At 38.2% G+C, this 18,468-nt stretch overlaps 1 protein-coding gene and 1 long non-coding RNA gene across 3 annotated transcripts in view; one reads left to right on the top strand and one right to left on the bottom strand.

Annotated features, from left to right (window-relative positions):
* The window catches only part of LOC150020886 (uncharacterized), a 30,532-nt gene extending 25,264 nt beyond the window's left edge, over positions 1-5,268 (top strand). The window contains exon 3 of one of the 2 annotated variants that reach the window (XR_016511088.1): positions 5,206-5,268. This is a non-coding gene — a long non-coding RNA (uncharacterized LOC150020886). Of the gene's footprint in view, positions 1-4,457; positions 4,543-5,205 lie in introns of those variants that run through there. The other variant, XR_016511048.1, reaches the window with a different exon arrangement.
* A 2,365-nt stretch (positions 5,269-7,633) lies between these two features.
* Positions 7,634-18,468, bottom strand: part of SPATA16 (spermatogenesis associated 16) — a 203,725-nt gene continuing 192,890 nt past the window's right edge. The window contains 1 exon segment of the mRNA XM_090285969.1: positions 7,634-7,939. Coding sequence (XP_090142095.1) covers positions 7,817-7,939 — 123 coding nt within the window. The 3' untranslated portion in view covers positions 7,634-7,816.

Consider the following 18,468-nt stretch of genomic DNA (forward strand, 5'->3'; position numbering starts at 1 on the left):
TATTATTATATAAAATGTTAAAGAAACTTATTTAAGAAAAAGAAGATCAAAATTACGAACAATAAAATGGCAATAAGTACACATCTATCAACAATTTAACCTAAAAAACAAACTAAGCAAACAAGAACAGAGGCAGAACCATGGATACAGAGTGTTTTGATGGTTGCCGGATGGGTGGGGTTGTAAGGGAATGGGTGAAGTACAAATAGGTAGGTACAGAATAGCCATGGGGATGTAAAGTAGAGTATAGAAAATGGAGTAGCCAAAGAACTTATACGCATGACCTATGGACATGAACAATGGTGGGGGGTATTGCCTGAGAGAGTGGGGGTTGTTGGGTGGAGGGATGGCAAAAGGGGAAAAATCAGGACAGCTGTAATAGCATAATCAATAAAATATAATAAAAAATTAAAGTAAATTACCCAGGGATCTCATAAAAATGCAGATTCTGATTCCATAAATCTGGGGAGAGCTTAAAATTCTGCATTTCTTAGTAATTCCTAGGTGATATTGATACTGCTTGTCCATGGACCACATTTCAAATAGCAAGTAGAGGACAGAATAAGTCTTAGAGTCAAGCAAGGTCTCAATCTTCTTTCTACCATTGAAAAATGGAAAAAAATGAATATAAATTTTTGGGAAGCTGAAATAAAAACCATTCTGAAAGTACTTTGTGAACTTTCCTTTTCCTAGTATTGATTTTTTTTTGTAATTCATACCATGTTGCTTTATAAATTTTTTACAGACAACTCAAAAACAAACAAGGGGTGGAAGACCAGGTGCAGTAAATTTTGCTGAATTATTGCTTCTAAAGGATTTTGACACTAATGTGGAAATCACAAGCAAAATTAATTCCTATGAACATTCCTATTATACCTGTTAAGAATTCTGAAGATTTAATAGTTTGTTGAAGAGCTATGAATGTTGATTAACTTTTTTTTTTCTGAAAAAAAGGTCTTTTTTGAAAGTTTTGGATTCCCAGTTCATATTATCCTTACCAAGACCAACTAAAAGAGCCCTCCTTTCTTTACCCAAGTCCCAAAATGTAAGGGATGAAGAAGCCAGTGACTCAAACTGACTCAAACCAGTAGGAGATAATTAACAGATAAATCATGGAAAAGGGGCCAGGAAGTGACATTCCGCAGCTCCTCACACATATCTCTGGGATCAAAAGGAGGAAGATTGTCATCACCAAACACAGAGAAATGGGAAGATGTAGCTAGATAACTTTGCAAATAAATTGGAGATAGACCTATAACTAGATTACCCTTAGTTACTCACACCCTTAGTTAAGTAGTTAATCGTGTTAGATTGTGAACCCGGATTAACCAGTAATGGAGAAACGGGGGAGAAGGAGAGGGGAGGGGGAGCTAATCGTATTAGGGAGGGGGAGCTAATTGCATTAGTATAAACCAGTTTGCTTTGTTTACTTTGGGCGCAAATGCCTTTGGCTGGCTGTGCCTGGCTCTGCAGACCCGTGAATAAATGAATGCCTTGCTTTGCTGCTAAAGTCCCGTGTCCCAGGGTTTTATTGTGAGCATTTATCACAAAAATAACCAGTCGTATTTAGCATTCGATTTTGGGGAAATGATCAAAGAGTGAAGCCATAATCTAACAACTGTAATTATAACATTTTCAAATATAATCTTTAGGTGCCGTGGAATGAGAGAACCCTAATTTTCAAAGAATAAAGATAAAGTGACTGAACAGCTATTGAATATTAATAGGCCTTTCAGAAAACAGCTGAGTAAATAAATAATGCTAGATTCTAACCCAATTAAAAAAACAAAAACAAAACTCACTGCTACAGAACCCCAGCCTATGCTATTCTGGAACAGCATTGGGTCCGACGGCCTGCCACCAAGAAATGTGACTTCTAATACAAAAGTTCGGTGGAAAAGTAAAGGGGATTTATTTAAAAGTTTTACAAATTGCTGATTCAAAAGGCAGTTCCATTTTTAGTCTTTTGAGGAAATTCCAAACTGTTTTCCATAGTGGCTGCACCAGTCTGCATTCCCACCAGCAATGCACCAGGGTTCCCATTTCTCCGCATCCTCTCCAGCACAAGCTGTTTGTTGATTTGTTTATGATGGCCATTCTGACTGGTGTAAAGTGGTATCTCATTGTGGTTTTTATTTGCATCTCTCTGATGGCTAGTGATGTTGAGCATACTTTCATATGCCTTTGGACCCTCTGTATGTCCTCTTTGGAGATGTGTTTGTTCAGGCCCTTTGCCCATTTTTTAATTGGGTTGTCTGTCTTCTTGGTGTTGGGTCGTATAAGTTCTTTATATATTTTGGAGATCAATCCCTTGTCTGAGAAGTCATTGGCGAATATGTTTTCCCATATGGTTGGTTTCCTTTTCATCTTGCTGATGTTTTCTTTAGCTGAGCAGAAACTTTTTAGTTTGATGTAGTCCTGTTACAGAAACAGGGGAGTCCAAAAATCCCCAGAGCTTGCAGCTGGGGGATGGGGAGAAGTAAGCAGCTTTTCAAATGCTTCCACATGCCTGAGGCTGGTGGCTACTGTTTTTCTTATGCAAATGGCTTTAATGCATCCAAAGCCTCAGGCAGATGGGAGGAGTCTTGAACCAGGGGACGGTATGGAAAGCACACAGAGCCTACGTAAGGTTCTGTGAATGGTCAGAACTGTTTGCAACGCCCACTGCGTCAGATGACGCAGTCAGGGATATATAAGCAGGTGCAGACATTTTAGCTCGGACTCAGACTCTCTCAGACTCTCGCTCGGGGACTCTCTCTGGCTCTCGCTCGTGCTCTCACTCTGAGACTCTCTCGCTCTCTGACTCGGGCTCTCACTCGAGCTCTGGCTCTGGCACTCTGACTCTCTCTCTGGCGCGCTCGCTCTCGCTCTCTCGTGTGCTCCCTCCACGTGGCTTGGTGAAGGGGCCTTCTCCATGTGGCTTGGAGAAGGGGTCTCCAGGCTGCGTTAAGAGGCTCTCGCCATGCGGTTTTGAGAAGGAGAGGAGATCCGCGCAGTTTGCAGGAAGAAGGCAATTTGCAAGGAGGCTGAGAATCCAGGTGGTTCTGCATTGAGAGCTGGAGGGCACCACAGCACAGAAAGGACCTCCCCAATCAGATTGAATGATTGGCAGCTGCTGGTAAAGCTGAACTGTGTTTGGAAAGTAGGGAAACGGTTTCTCTGACTTTCCTAAAACTAGCCTGGTTTGGAAGGGGGGAGGCAAGGATATGTGTTTGTGGGTATTTTAAAGAGCATAAGACTTAACAACAGAAATCCGCAAATAACTAAATCTATATAACTGTTAAATAAACAATTCTTTTTCTTTTCACCAAACTCTGGTATTGAGAGTTATAATTTTGGCGGCGGGCAATCGGGCCCCTAACTAAAGAGCCCGTGGGTTTGTTTTCAACTGGAGCAGCCCAGGGGTTCTGTAACAGTCCCATTTGATTATTCTTTCCTTTATTTCCCTTGCCTTAGGAGATATATCAGTGAAAATGTTGCTACGTGGGATATCTGAAATTTTCTTGCCTATGTTTTCCTCTAGGACGTTTATGGTATCACGGTTTACATTTAAGTCTTTGATCCATTTTGAATTTATTCTGGTGTGTGGTGTAAGTTTGTGGTCTAGTTTCATTTTTTTGCATGTCCCTGTCCAGTTCTCCCAACACCATTTGTTGAAGAGGCTCTTTTCACTCCATTGCTAGGATTATATCCGAAAAATCCTCAAACACCAATTCAAAAGAACCTGTGCACTCCAATGTTCATAGCAGCACTATTTACAATAAGCAAGTGCTGGAAACAACCTAAGTGCCCATCTGTAGGTGAGTGAATCAAAAAACTGTGGTACATTTACACAATGGAGTTCTATGTAGCAGAAAGAAAGAAGGAACTTCTACCATTTGCAACAACATGGATGGAACTAGAGAAAATTATGCTTAGCGAAATAAGCCAGGCAATGAAAGAAAAATACCTTATGCTATCACCTATTACAGGAAACTAATGAACAACACAAACAAATGAGCAAAATTTAACCAGAGCTATGTAAACAAGAAGTAGACTAACAGTAACAAGGGGGGAAGTGGGAGGGACGGAAGGGGGCAAGAAGGGGAAGGGTCAAGTCAAAGAACATGTATAAATGACCCACCGACATGGGCAACTGAGTGGGGACTGAATGTGGGGGAAGGGAGGGGCAGGGTGCAGGGAAGCAAGAGGGGGAAAAAAGTGAGACAACTGTAATGGAAAAACAAACAAAATATTTTTTTTAGTGGGGGAAAAATGAAAATACGAAGAATGGAAATGCCAGTTCAGTGAATATTAGGACAAAGATTTTCCTTCATGTTGTATATTTTTCTCCCTATCTGATCCCTCCAGAGTTTGGCATTCTAAACAAGTAAGTAATGACATAAGTTTCTTTGCATAGAACTAATAAGACCAGTTGTTAATAGAGGTTCCTTTTCTTTTTCTTTTTTTTGACCAAGTCTTTGACTGGAATGTCAAGCCTAAAGGAGACATGCTTGGGCTCAGGTTGTTACCAAAAAGCCCTGAGGAACTGGGAATGACTTTCAAAGGTATTAATATAAAGCCTGCGAGATAAATGGCCTGGTACCATGGTTTGCTGTGCGGTCCACAGCAATCTTTCCAAGGAAGGAACGAAGGTTGTTTTCCTGAAAGATGGCTAGAAGGGACCTTAACGCACAATGAAAAACCAGAAAGACTTGGAAAGGACAGGTGTGTACAGGCAAGGATGAATGCTAGGTATGTGGCCCAGCTTCTGTGCCCTGAAGAGCAGACTGAGGGTCACCCTAAATGTTCCTTGGGTAAGTTCCAGCAAAGCAGAACTAAAGATCATAAGTGATTACTTGCTGCTCTTGTTATGTTTATGCAAATGAACAGGATAAATTAAAAATGGACTTAATGTAGTTCCTTTAAAGACAAGGAGGGTAATCTTAGGGAGAAAAATCATTATTCAAGGAAAATCACAATGATCAGTAGTAGACTATAAAGTAGTGCAGCTAATCATCTTAAAAGTTTCTTTTCATTTAAAATATGGTTTCACTTGAAAGTTAAACCATGTCTGTGATATCATCAAAGATATTCAAGTTGCAGGCAAGTAGAATGTCAAGTGCCTTGCAACTGGATGTCTTCCCAATAAGACAGTTTTACAGATTTAGAGACTTGTTTGTGGGTTATGTTACATAAATTAACATGTGTTTTCTGTTTTCAAAGGGCATAAGCCTATGACCGCATTACCTGAGTGATTGTCTGTACGTATAGGCCTCATGTAATCCTCTCTGCGGGCGCTGCCTCCTGAGACTCAACGAACACAACAAGGACACCAGCCTGTTAAACCAAGCGCGCCGTTGACCGGAGACAGCCAATGGACCTGGAGTCTGCACGATCCTTCCCCATGTGGGAAGGCCACCCTCCCCTCCACACCCCCACTATTAATAGGGATTTCTGGACCCAAGGGTAGGTAGGACGAATACCATGTCCAGCTTGAAGCAGCTAGAGGAGCTTGAGACCTTTGCCCATTGTTCTTTACAAGATTACAAAGGGTCTTAATATCTGAGAGGGAGGGATAGTTATTTTTTATGAACCATGGGTATGGACTTGGGTGGGGGTTGCTGGGGGAGGGAGATGCTGGGTGGAGGGGAGTAAAAGGGAGAAAATTGGAACTATTGTAACAATATAATCAATAAAATACATTAAAAAAGAAAAAAAAGTTTTACAAGTTGAGAATAACGGCAGGTTTCTACCATTATGCCCCGCTTCCTTTAAAACACCTAAAAACACTTAGTACTGCCTCCCCCTGCCAAAACACATCAGTTTCAGAATACACCAGTCAGAGGTACTGTCTTTCAGAAAAGCAGAAGTCCGCAGCTCAGTATTCCCTGTTGTGGTTCAGCATTCCAGGCATCTCCCACTAATCCATACTTGGTTAGGCAGGTCCCCACAATTCCAGCCTCATCAGCTGTGCCACCGTGTTTTCCACGCAGGTTTCCCAGTGGGTCTCCTCTTCCTTACTCCAGACCTCTCTCCACACCACAGGGCTTTCCTCTTACACACCAGGCCTCCTAGCTGACCCCCATCTACACTCTTTCAGGCTGTGTGGCTTCTCTTCCTTTTATGGCTGCCTGCCCTTGTTTTAAATGCTGACCCAGAGCACCATATGTCATTGTTATGAAAAGTGTCTTAAGCCTATCATCCTCCCTTCTACCTGGGGGCAGCATAAAAGTATTTTAAGCCTATCATCCTCTCTTTTACCATTGTTATGAAAAGTGTCTTAAGCCTATCATCCTCCCTTCTACCTGGGGGCAGCATAAAAGTATTTTAAGCCTATCATCCTCTCTTTTACCTGGGGGCAGCACAGCTATTATCTAGTTACCAACTTGCCATAGATAGGCACAGTACCTTAAAAGCTGTACTCTCTCCTTTCCCCATCCCCAAAACCCTGATCTTTGGGGGCTTTGGGGACCCCTCTCCTGCTCTATTATATTTCTCACAGAACATAGGAATCTTTTTGGAAAATAAAAATTTAACATTAAAGTTAAAATTCAAAGCAGACAAGCTTCATTTCTTAGAGATAGTATAAAAATTTTTTTAAAGTGGGAAATTCCTGGACAATTATCAGAAGTGGTAACAGCATCAGTGGTCAGATGGGAGGCTTAGCCACTTACCTTAGACTTCCACATTTGGCTAGATTCAACTGTCCACAGAAAGAAAACATTTTACAGTATGTATGAGAACAGAACTGAGATGCCATGCTGATGTGAGTTTAGAAATAAAAGAGTTTTAAAAACTCTCCTGTCTTTAACTGACTACAATGGTATTGATAACTAACATGAAGGAAGTTGTTGGCAATGATGGTGTTTTCTGGGTGGAGTTGGATAGAAAAGAGAGGACTATTTGACAAAGGTTAGATAAGCAAATTGTCCCCAGGGAAATCAACGTCCTATTTTATTTCAAGATTTAAAAATATTTATATCTTGCATAATTATGACTATACAAATTAACATATATTTAAGACTAAATTATTAATTGATTCCTTTATAATCTCATTGTATGAAGAATCATTCAGTACTAAATATTTTATTCTCCATTTTCCTTTTCATGTCATTTATTATCAAAGTACTCTGAGATCCTGTTCATTTTTTCCACTACTTTAAAAAATTATGTTTTCTTGTCTATTTTCCTCTGTATCTGACTTCCTCTTTCTTACTCTATCTTCAAACCCCCTTTTCTGAGGTCTTGAGTCATGGCTATTGGTTAACTATCTTGTCAAATATATGTACTATGTTGAGTCATTTAAGGGGGGGAGATATAAAGGATTCAGAGAAAAGAATCATGATTTTAATGAGGTGATTTAACAGATAGCATCAGCCATACTACATAGGACTATCTCTATAAAAATTGAGAATGTCTATTATCAGTTTTATAATTTTTAAAATTTGCATTTATATTGTCTGTTCATATCTGTATGTGGTGTGTGATTAACTCTTAATAACTGTGCATGAATTGCACACACATTATAAACATACTTAGGTAGTAATGCTATCCATTGGTCAATTTTGAAAGAACAAGGCAAGTGAAAAATACAGCAATGGTTATTTTACAAACTATTAAAAAGATAAGATGAAGTTGAACAAGAGTCAAGTCAGAGTTGCTGAGAACATTTATTGCTGACATTCGAGGTTAATGAAGTATAATCTGTCTTTGCTAAAGATGAGCCAAGGGAAGCGCCAGTAGGCCTTAGTTTCTGAGTTGTCACAGTCAGGCTGGTGGGATGCCATTGTCCCTGTCCCTGGGACGTCTTGTGGTAGTGCCTGCTCCTCAGTGACTAACTTTGCTGCAGGGTTTGAAGCCGCTTCATTTTTGTTTTTTGCCTTCGAGCCATTCTCAGTTTTTTAGTTTTTAAGAAATTATCCTCTAACTGGTATAGAAAGTCTTCAATCCGTGCAACCTAAGAAATAAATACAACAAAATTTGTTGTTGTTTTCCTTAGTTTTGTATGCATAGGAAAATGGTGAAGTATTTAAAATTAATGCACATGTAGGTCCATGTTGGAACAGAACTGGTAGAGACAGAAAAGATTAAAAATAAAAGTCTCCTTCTGATTCCATTTCGGGTTCCCCAGTTTCAGGAACATGAAGCAGGCATGAGGGAGTTTGTTTTACCATTAAGTTCTCCTGGTTGGGCATAAGAATCACTTGCTATCTTTAATGGTCAGTAATACCAGGGATTTCAAAAAGAAGTGAATGCTGAAAAATCAATCAGCTATCAAAAATAATGAAAAAAAAAAATCCACTTCTCCAAAGCCAGAGATTCTAGTATTTTTATGTTCCAGGCCAACTTGGGAGAAAAATGAATATTCCATATTGCCTTAGTAAGAACTATTTCTTTTAAATCAAAAGCAAATAAAAATATATATTTTCTTTAAAAATGCCACATTCCAGGAAACAAGATAAAATAATGAATACAAATCAGTAATTCTTAAAAATAAAGTATTAGTCTTTTCCAAAGAAAACTAATTATTCAATGACAGTTGAATGTATTACACAATTTTCCAGAAAGAACTATAGAATAAAACAATTTACATATGTGCTGAGTTGGTCCTTCATGAAAGTCTGTAGATATAACAATTCAAACTTAACCCTGGCTGTTAGGACCTACTTATTGTACTATCTTAAAGTCATTCACTGAAGAGTCCATGTCATAAAGTTAGCTCAAGGTATATGAACATATCATCTACTTAAGATAAAGCACTCACAACTTCAGTTTCAATTTTGAGTTCTACTTTTAAATCCCTTGATTTATCATTCACTGGAATATCAAAAAGATCATTCAGATTGTCAAAAGAAAATAATAAATGATAGCACTCATCTATATGTTATTCTTAGGTCTTATATCACCCAGGTGATATAAACTGTCCATTGATTTATTTTTTTTACAGAAATAAGATAACTTATTTATGTGAAAACAATTCCTTTTGAAAATTTAAAATTACTTCAGGTTAATTTCTCCAAAGCCACATTGTTGTTTATGATGTCTGATCATCGCAGCAAATCATCAAAATAATGTGACAGATTATTTCTGTATCTGGTCATGAAGTCAATGCATTATCCTATGTGTTCCATATATTTGTATGCAACTGACACCAAAACTGTAAGTAAAAAGTTAACATAGAGCACAATTAAAACAAACACAATGGATGGCACCTCACTGTTATTTAGATAGTTGAGTTGATGACTCATGTTATCTGCACTGATTATTTAATTACTTATTTATCTATTTTTTATTATTAATGTTTTTTAAAATCCTCACCTGAAGGTATGTTTATTGATTTTAAAATGAGAGGAAGGGAAAAGGGAGAGAGGAAATGGGGAGAGAGGGACACAGAGAGACAGGGATAGTGAGAGATTGCAATTACCCTGAATACAATCTGAAATTACAATCCTAATGCAACAAAAAAGCTTTCTTCAATGATACAGAAAAATAATTGTTTTAAACTATCCATTATGTGGCTGCTGTCCTTTATTTTCTAAATTATGTCATTGGAACAGAGAGTACTGCCTAATTAAGCTGGGAGGCCTAGGGTACAAACTTTATGCATGTCTCACCTGGCCTGTGTTCACCTCCTACCTGGTCTGTCTACATGCTGACATTTCAACCCATTCTCCTAATGATACTGGACCAATCTTTTAAAAATGTAATCTCAATCATGTGGTTCCCTTGCTTAAAATACTTAAGTAGATTCCCAAACCCTAAACATGACTTATCCAGTCCTGGATGATCTGGTTCATTGTGTCATTCCACCTGCTTAGCCATGTGGTACATCTCAGTTATTTGGTTACAGCTGTACAGTGTTCTCCGCACCCTTGATCCTCCTAATGCAATGTCCTCTGATGGAATACTCCCACCTGAAAACTTACATGTTCTTTAAATTTCAGGTTCAACATTAGTGCCACAGGGAAATCTTTATGGATAGCCCAGACCAGATTGGGTCTCTCAGTAACATATTTCCATAGCAACCCATTCATCTCTTTGCACATTGTAATTTTTTACTTAATTGCTTATAATGATTTATATAATATCTGCCTTCCCAATTGGGCTTTAATCTCCATAAGGCAAGATCCAGGTTCATGTTGTCCATTATTCCCAGCACCTAGGATATAGTAGACCCCCATTAATCATCCTATTTGATAATAGAGCTGAAGACATTCGGAAACCAATGTGTTTTTCCATACTCAAAGTGATGCCTGGTATGGAGCATATCAGAAGGCTTTCTTTTCTCTTACAAGTTAAATAATCAGCGCTGCCATATGCTATCATCATTCTATTAGCACTATTTACCTTTGAGACTCTCAAGGCAAGGTAATAACGTGGTGTGGTCTCCATACTTGAAATGCCAGGGGTGGAAAGGGCACTGAATAAGGAGTAGGAGTGTTGAGTTCCGCTCTTAGCCTGACTTATAACCCTGATCTGTGACCCCATAGAGGCCACTTGGCCTTTCTGAGCTTCAGTTTTCACCAATGTCTGATAAGAAAAAAGTTAGCCTAGAAATTTCCAAAGACACACCAAGCCAAAAAATTCCATTACTTGTACTCATAGATCAGTTAGTCCAGTCTTAAGATGCGCCCTCACATTTTTCAACCCAGAGGCTATTCTCTTAGAGTATACCATTAGATGAATGACCCAATGTGCAGTAAAATAAGTTAATTTTAGATTCTGTACTTACTGAAGTGTAGGAGAGCTGCAAACATGTTTTTAGTAAATCTGGCTCTTTATTTTCCTTTTTTAAGTCAAGGAAAGAAAAATGCTGGTTGAAGAGAAAATAGATTCATATAACTTAGAGGAACAGATTGCAAATGATAGAAATCTCTATAAAGCCCTTAGGGATATAAAACACAAAGAAATATGTAAGCCTGTAAGGAAGGAAATGAGCCACTTTTTTGGAGCAGAGGTCTTATTAGACTTCCTTTTTGGTACAGAATCTACTTTCTTAACTATATCAAGTAGTCTACTTGGTCTTTCTGGGTCTATTTTTTTTTCCCATTTGCAAAATGGACAGATACCCTTTCCCTGTGTGTCTATATATGCCAGTGCTGACTTGGCGTTACAGAAACATGGGCAGCTGGCCAAATGAGCCTGCAGAGAATTTGGGGACATCAGATGATCAAGGGGAACTAAAGATCTCTGTAGGAGACCAGATTCTCACTTATTGTATGGCTATCAGTTATATTCCACATCAGAAAGTAAGGAAACTGTTATCAACTAGTTTCTCAGGAACTTTCAATCCTATATACAAAAGTCTGTCTGTCATGATTTACTGTAGGTTCAAAAAGATGATTATGAAACTCTAAAAGAGAAGACAGCCTGAGTATACAGGAAGTCTCAAAATTTTAACTGCACAAAAACAGTATCAATGAAGAAGAAATGTGGAGGCAACTAAATAGACCAATATTATAGGAAATTTTCTAGTTAGCACAGATGTCAAAGGAAGTACATTCATCTTCTCATGCAAATATTTATTGAATATTTACTATGTATTTGGCACTGTACTAGGATGATAAGTAAAAATATCAAGATGTTTTTTATGAAGAACTCCTATTCAGGTAGGAGAGGCAGCTAATGACATATTATTACAATAAAGCATAACTGCTTATATAAGAACTATGTACAAAAAGTTTTGTTAGCAAAAATGTCAGAACAGTGAATTCTATCTGCAGGAATATAGACGTGCATTGGAGGTTAAGGAGTCAGGCCTTTGCAAGGGCAAGAAACATATTCCAGACAGAGGAAGAGGCATCCATACAAGCAAGGCTGTAAGAGAACCTGGCTGTTTGATAGGGATGAGTTGCTTATAGCATAGATGTGGGTAGGCATGAGGGGACTGGGAGTAGAGACCTGTAGCAGGAAATATAGATGGAAATATGGACTGGAGTGAGCTTGTAAAAAGTTGAAAATATTTAGCTCTGTGGTTAGAAAGATAAATCTGGTGTCATTATGTGGAGTGAAATGCAGTGAGGGAGATTAGAAGCAGGTGAATCAATTAGGAGGCCAGTGCAAGAGGATATGAAAAACACGATGAAGGCCTGATTCAAATATTTAAGAGATATTTAGAAAGTAAGAGCTATAGATAATGAAAAATTCTGGGTTGGGATAAGCAGGCAGGCAGAATTAGGAATGACTGTGAAGTTTCTAAGTTGAGATAATGATCATATCTTAATGAGGTAAGACATACAATTAGATGAACAGTTTTAGGGAAAAAGAATGAACTTGATTAGTGACAAATGCAAAGTATGGAAAAAAAGCCCACATTGTCAGGGATGTGTTAAAAAATGGACCTATTAATAGCCTGGCACGAGGTTAAAAGCCAGAATGATGCAAAACACCAAATTGAAAAGAAAAAAACACAACCCACTGTTTTACAGTTTATCATGTAAGAAGCATTCTAGAATTTGAAAAGTACTAAAAAAACAAACGAACAAAAAAGGATGCTATCAGTTATTCAGAACCAGAAGGTGGTCATGGCAGAGTTATGGCCTGCTCTTGAGTCATATATTTCTGGGTTGAAATCCCAGCTCCAGCATTTTTTTGGCTTGTGACTTTGGGCAAACTTATTGAACTTCTTGGAACCTAAGTTTCCTCATCTATCAATTGTTTCACAAGGTCCTAGAGAGAGTAAATTAAACAATCGTGTGACATATTTACATAGGGCTGAATTGCTATTATTAATTCTAGAAGCTGAAAGTATATCCCCATAGTAGGAAAAACATAAGTAAATGAAAAAAAGGGGAACTAAAATCATAGATAAGTGAAATAAAACGAGAACAATTTTATCTACTAATTACTGTGTTTTCGCTTCTCTTCTGTGAGGGATGCTGCCTCAGTAACTGTGCTAAGCATAGGTGTTTGACACACATTAAAGTCTTGTGATTAGGTCTCAAAAGTCCACCACAGAAAGGCAGATTAGGAGCGGTAGGAGAAGGGAAGGGAGAGAGTTGAGTTTCTGATAGTACTTGTTTGCCAGGAGTTCAGCAGAAATCAACAGTATTACCTGGTTACCTCCCCCCAAACTGAGCTGAGTATAGGTGACAATGTTTAAAATGTGTCTGTCTCAAAGGAGGCAATGGTACATATTCCCCTTCTCTGCTCAGGTCATGTCACCGCTGCTTTATCACACTCAGTTCTGGATGTGCCTAGGGTCTGAACTCCAAACTGCATGAAGGAAATTTGAAGGATCTGGCAGTGTTTCATACGGAAAGGAGAAATGGGACTGGTATCTGTGGTGTGCTTAGTTATAGCAAAGTTATGTGGAAGAGGTGAGGGGTTTGTGTGCTGTCAGCCTACACCCTGGAGAGAGTGCCATCTGGAATTAGAAGGTGCATTTGATTCTCAGGTCATCAGCTAGTCATGTGCCTCACCTCTGGATTTTAATGTTCTCATCTCTGGTGTAAATAAAAATTAATAATAATAAACATAGTCTACTTTACAGGGTTTTATGAGGATTTAATGGTTTGATGTTTGTGCAGCGCTCTTCATAACTAGCTAAGCTGTCTACAAAGATTATGATAGTAGTACATTTTGTGGTACCTGGTAGTTAGATAATAGGTTCTCAATAAGACTTGGTTGAATCAATGAATAATTGAATGATTAGTTCAGTGAGTGAAAAAGTAGATTTACATATATCAATGTTAAGTATAACTGCTTTTCACAACTGTATAAACATGGAAAGGACTTCATGGTGAGGTACGGCGACTTCCATCACCAGAGATTGGAAATCAAACATTTAGATGACTCCTTTCAGGGGTGTGAAGTGTTCCTGAGTCATGTGTGAGCTGGAGGTTGGACTGAATAAACTTTTAAAATCCATTCCAATTTTAAAGTACTAATTTTATGATGTTAGTTTGGCCTGCATTCACTCTATGGAAATGTGTTCAGTGGAAGGAGGACACATTGTAATTTGTCTTGTACCACACGGAGAAGAAGCACTAGGAAAAAGAGAGGGATCCAACCACTTCTGTTTTTGTGATTTTGTCTATAATGAAAAGCACTGAACTGGTTAATATAAACATCAATAGGTACCTATAAAACCTATATCTTGTTCTCCAAATGTATCATAATTTTATCTTGCATCCAAAGGGCCCCTATGAGGGATCAGCTTAACACCAGAAGGTAGATCACAGGACACTTTCTTTCTTTCTCATCCTATAATTGCATCAGATTATTTAGTAGTACTAAAATATTTTTTGGTTAATGATTTTATATTTTCTCAGCATATCAACATTTAGGATTTTCTACTGGATTCCAGGATAAAATACAACAATGTTACAGATTAAAATAGTATTTTTTCCCCACATACAACTACTTCATAGTCACTTTTGGTACAGACATGCTAAAAGGCACTTGAATAATTTTTAAAATAATCTTTTACTATAAAATGGGTTTCTATCTGATGTACCCAGCATAGTCTTCTATGTAGGTAGAAGGTATGGGGATGCCCTGGGGTCATGTGACCCTTTGTGCACTTGAGAGTTTTCTTGTGAAGGAGGATTGCTATTAGCTTCGTTTGTACATACACCCAACTTATTTGTATTTGGTAATTGAATGCGTGTGAGCCAGGGGTGAAAGCAACTCTGATTATTGTGTGAAGGCTCACCATGACACCAAGGGCATTGCTGAGAAAGAAAATAAATTTCAGGGCCACAGAGAGTCAGGAATGGGACAAACTAAGGAAAGAAGTACCGAGAAGCTCAACACGAGCAGAGCTGGTGAGAGATGACAACAGTTAAGGGACAGCACAGCCTAGCAGGGCTTTGAAAGGGGCATCTTTCCAACATGGCAGAGGAGCAGGAGAGTCACTATAAAGTTCTGGGTGGCCTTTTTCCTTTAAAAGTCATTTTAAATAAAACATTACTGTGATGAGTTGAATTTTGTTTCCCCCCAAATTCATATGTTGAAGCCTTAACTTCCAGATTTTCAGAGTGGGCTCTTTACAGAGGTAATCAAGTTAAAGTGAGGTCATTGGCGTGGGCCTCAATCCAAAATGCTGGGGTCCTCATAGAAAGGGGTACTTCGGACAGACACACACACACACAGGGTAAATGCCACGTAAAGATGAAAGCAGGGATCAGGGTGATGCTCCTACAAGCCAAAGTGTGATAAAAATTGTCAGCAAATAACCAGAAGCTAAGAGAGGCGTGATACTGATTTTCCTGATGGCACTTGGATCTGATTTCCAGCCTCCTGCAGAACTGTGAGACAATAAATTTCTGCTGTTCCAGCCACTCAGTTTCCCAGCAAACTAATGTCACTACTAAGCCATAAAATAAAAGGAAGCTCAATTAAGTTATACTTTTCCCCTTAAACATGACTTTGAGGCTTTCTAGAATTCACATCTCTTGCTATCTGATGCTTATCACTTGGTTGATGTCCCCTGCCCAGGCTAAGCGTATACTTTGGGAAGCAGGGTGGTTTTGTTCCAATAATGGCAGCAAGAGGAAGTTGATCTCACACACAAAAGCACTGGTAGATAACACTAAGAAAGGCAGTAGGCTTGAATTGATTCTTCCTCTTGGATTTTATCTAGTTTGGATCAAGGAGAGAGGATGAGGTATGTTTATAGGGGTTTGTTTACACAAGTCCATGCCTCAGGAATTGGCTGCTAGAAGGGTTTTTTTCTTCTTAGTAAAGCTTTTAAATATGTCTCTTAAGGAAGAAACAAGGGAGATAGAATAAGAATAGGATTCTTCGGGAATAAATATCAGGTTTATATAACTGCAGCAGTGGTAAGAGAATGAGAATGTGTTCCCAGCGATCAGCAGTGTGGACCAAAACCCTCTCGGCAAAACAGACATTTCACTCCACCACAGTGGATTTGATAACATTCGTTTGTTTGCTCTGTTCCAGTTTAGTTTCCAGACCAAATGCTTTTAAATATTTATCATCCAAAATGCTTTGAATTTTAATTCTAATTAGAATTACAATTGTTTTCAAACAGGCTTGAAATTAAATTCTAAAGTAAAGTGAGTTTCTGAAACAGAGTTGTTTCTCCTATCATAATATAGCATTTTCCTTTAGCTTCTGACTATCATTCAGACAGACAAACAAGCTCCATATTTCTCCTTTTTGTTTAGAGAATTTGGTATGTTATTCAGTGGTTTAGTTGTAAAAGAACAATGTAAAATTTGAGGCACCTATTGCCAAGATGTTATAAAATGTCCAAAAAAACATCCTGCTCAACTGTATTACCAACTCTTCATTGAAAATGCCCCTAATGACACTGCTTTTTATTTATTATTATTATCTTTAGTATAGTGTTAAAGAACATTACAAAACCTTGCTATCACTCTGTCCAGGAAAACATGTATCATGGCTGTTTAAAACTTTATTTTGCAACATTTAATGGCATAGATTCTTTGAAGGTTTGAATATATTTTTTAAGTTTTTATTTTGACATAATTGTAGATTCCCATGCATTGGTAAGTAGTAGTAGAAAAAGAATCTTTGTGCTTTTTATGTAGTTTGCCCCAATGATAACATTTTGCAAAAGGGTCATAGATAACTACAGCCAGGATATTGACTCAAAATACAAGACAGTCCCATTACCGGGAAGATCTCTCATACTGCCCTTTTATGGCTACACCAATTTTCCTCCTGGCCCCACCCCTTCTGACCCTGGTCAACCACTAATCTCTTGTCCATTTCTATATTTGTCGTTTTAAGAAGGTTACATAAACGAAATGATGTAGCCCTGGCTGGTGTGGCTTGGTTGGTTGGCTGGAGCATTGTTCCAGTAACTGAAAGGCTGTGTATTCAATTCCTGGTTAGGTAACAACCTAGGTTGTGGTTCAATCCTTGGTCCCAGCACGTGCAATCCTCAGTCAGGGTGCATACTGGAGGCAATCAATGGGTGCTTCTCTCTCTCCCTCCTGTCCTTTCTCCCTTCCTCTCTCTTTCTAATAACAATGAAAAAAAAAAAAATATCCTCGGGTGAGGATAAAAAATTAAAAAAGATGAAATCATATAGTATGTAACTCCATGCTTCTCTGAAGATTGGTTCAGGTTGCTGCATGTATCAACACTTTGTTCCTTTTTATTGCTTAGCAGTATTCCATGGTATGGATGTACCACAGCTTAACTATAGAACCTTTGAAGGATATTTATATTACTTCCAGTTTCTGGCTATATGAATTAAGTTGCCATAAACATTTATGTATAGGTCTTTTGGTGTGGCCATAAGACTTTATTTCTTTGGGATAAATGCTTGGCAGTATAAATGCTAGGTCCTATGAGAGTTGCATATTAAGTCTTTTCTTTTCTTTCATGGCTTAAGCAACGATGAACAATTTATGTTTATAATTTCTGAGTGTTTGAAATTTGTGAGTGTTTAGTCAGGTGGATCTGGTTCTGTTTTTCATGAGGTTGCAGTGAGGATGTTAGGCCAGACACTGGTCATCTGAAGACTTCTATACACTTCCAGGGAGGTCAACCCACATGACTGGCCAATGGATACTGGTTTCTCCATAGGGCTGCTGGAGTGACCTCATTGCGTGCAAGGTACCTTCCTTTTGTTTTGAGGGTTTTATTTGAAGTTATCATATTGTTTTCCACATTGGTGGTACCATATTCCATTTATACCAGAGATGCATGAGTGATCCAATTCTCTGCATGCTCATCATCATTTAGTATTGGCATTGTTTTTTGCTAGTCATTTTGATAGGTGTATAGTGACTTATCTCATTATGGTTTTAATTTGCATGATTTCTATTTTTTTAAATTCGTTAAGGTGTTTTTTATGGCTTATCTTGGTGAATGAGCAATAGTAATAGCAACAATGTATTTGACTATGTACGGATCATATACATATGCTTACATTAAGTAAAATGAATGAGAACAATGATAGAGGGCTGGAAGAAGAAATTATAATTATTTTTGTATTATAAAGTATTCACACTACTTATGTAGTGGTATTGTGTTATTTGAAAGTGGATAGGGGTTAGTTATAAATGCATATTGCAAACTTTGGGCAACCACTAAAAAAGTAAAATAGAAGTATAGCTGATAATGCTAAGAAAGTAAAGAAAATGAAATCAAAAAGCAGAAAAAAGTGGAAGACTGTTAGGTCTTTGTTAACATTTGGTAAGTAGAGTACAGGGTGGTGCAGGATGGTGACCTGCAGTTCAATAAAGACCACAAGAAAAATTAAAATAGGGAAGTTTATTAGTCATAAGTCCTGGAGGAAGTACACAGCATGCCTCTTGTGAGGCCACAGAGGAGGTCAAGGAAGTGTACAAGCTGAGAGCTAGACAGCCCTGGGGCACATGCCTTTATTAGGGTCCATGGGTGTTGTTCAGATTGGGTAATATCAATTGTCCTACCAGTAGTTCACTGATTCTTTCCTCTGTCCCCTTCAATCTGCTGTTGAGCCACTCCAGTGAGGTTTTTTTGTTCTGTTTTTTAAAAATTTTAGTTACGGTATTTTTCGGT

This window comes from Furipterus horrens, unplaced genomic scaffold, assembly GCF_987537825.1.
Source record: "Furipterus horrens unplaced genomic scaffold, mFurHor1.1.pri manual_scaffold_1, whole genome shotgun sequence".
NCBI lineage: Eukaryota > Metazoa > Chordata > Mammalia > Chiroptera > Furipteridae > Furipterus > Furipterus horrens.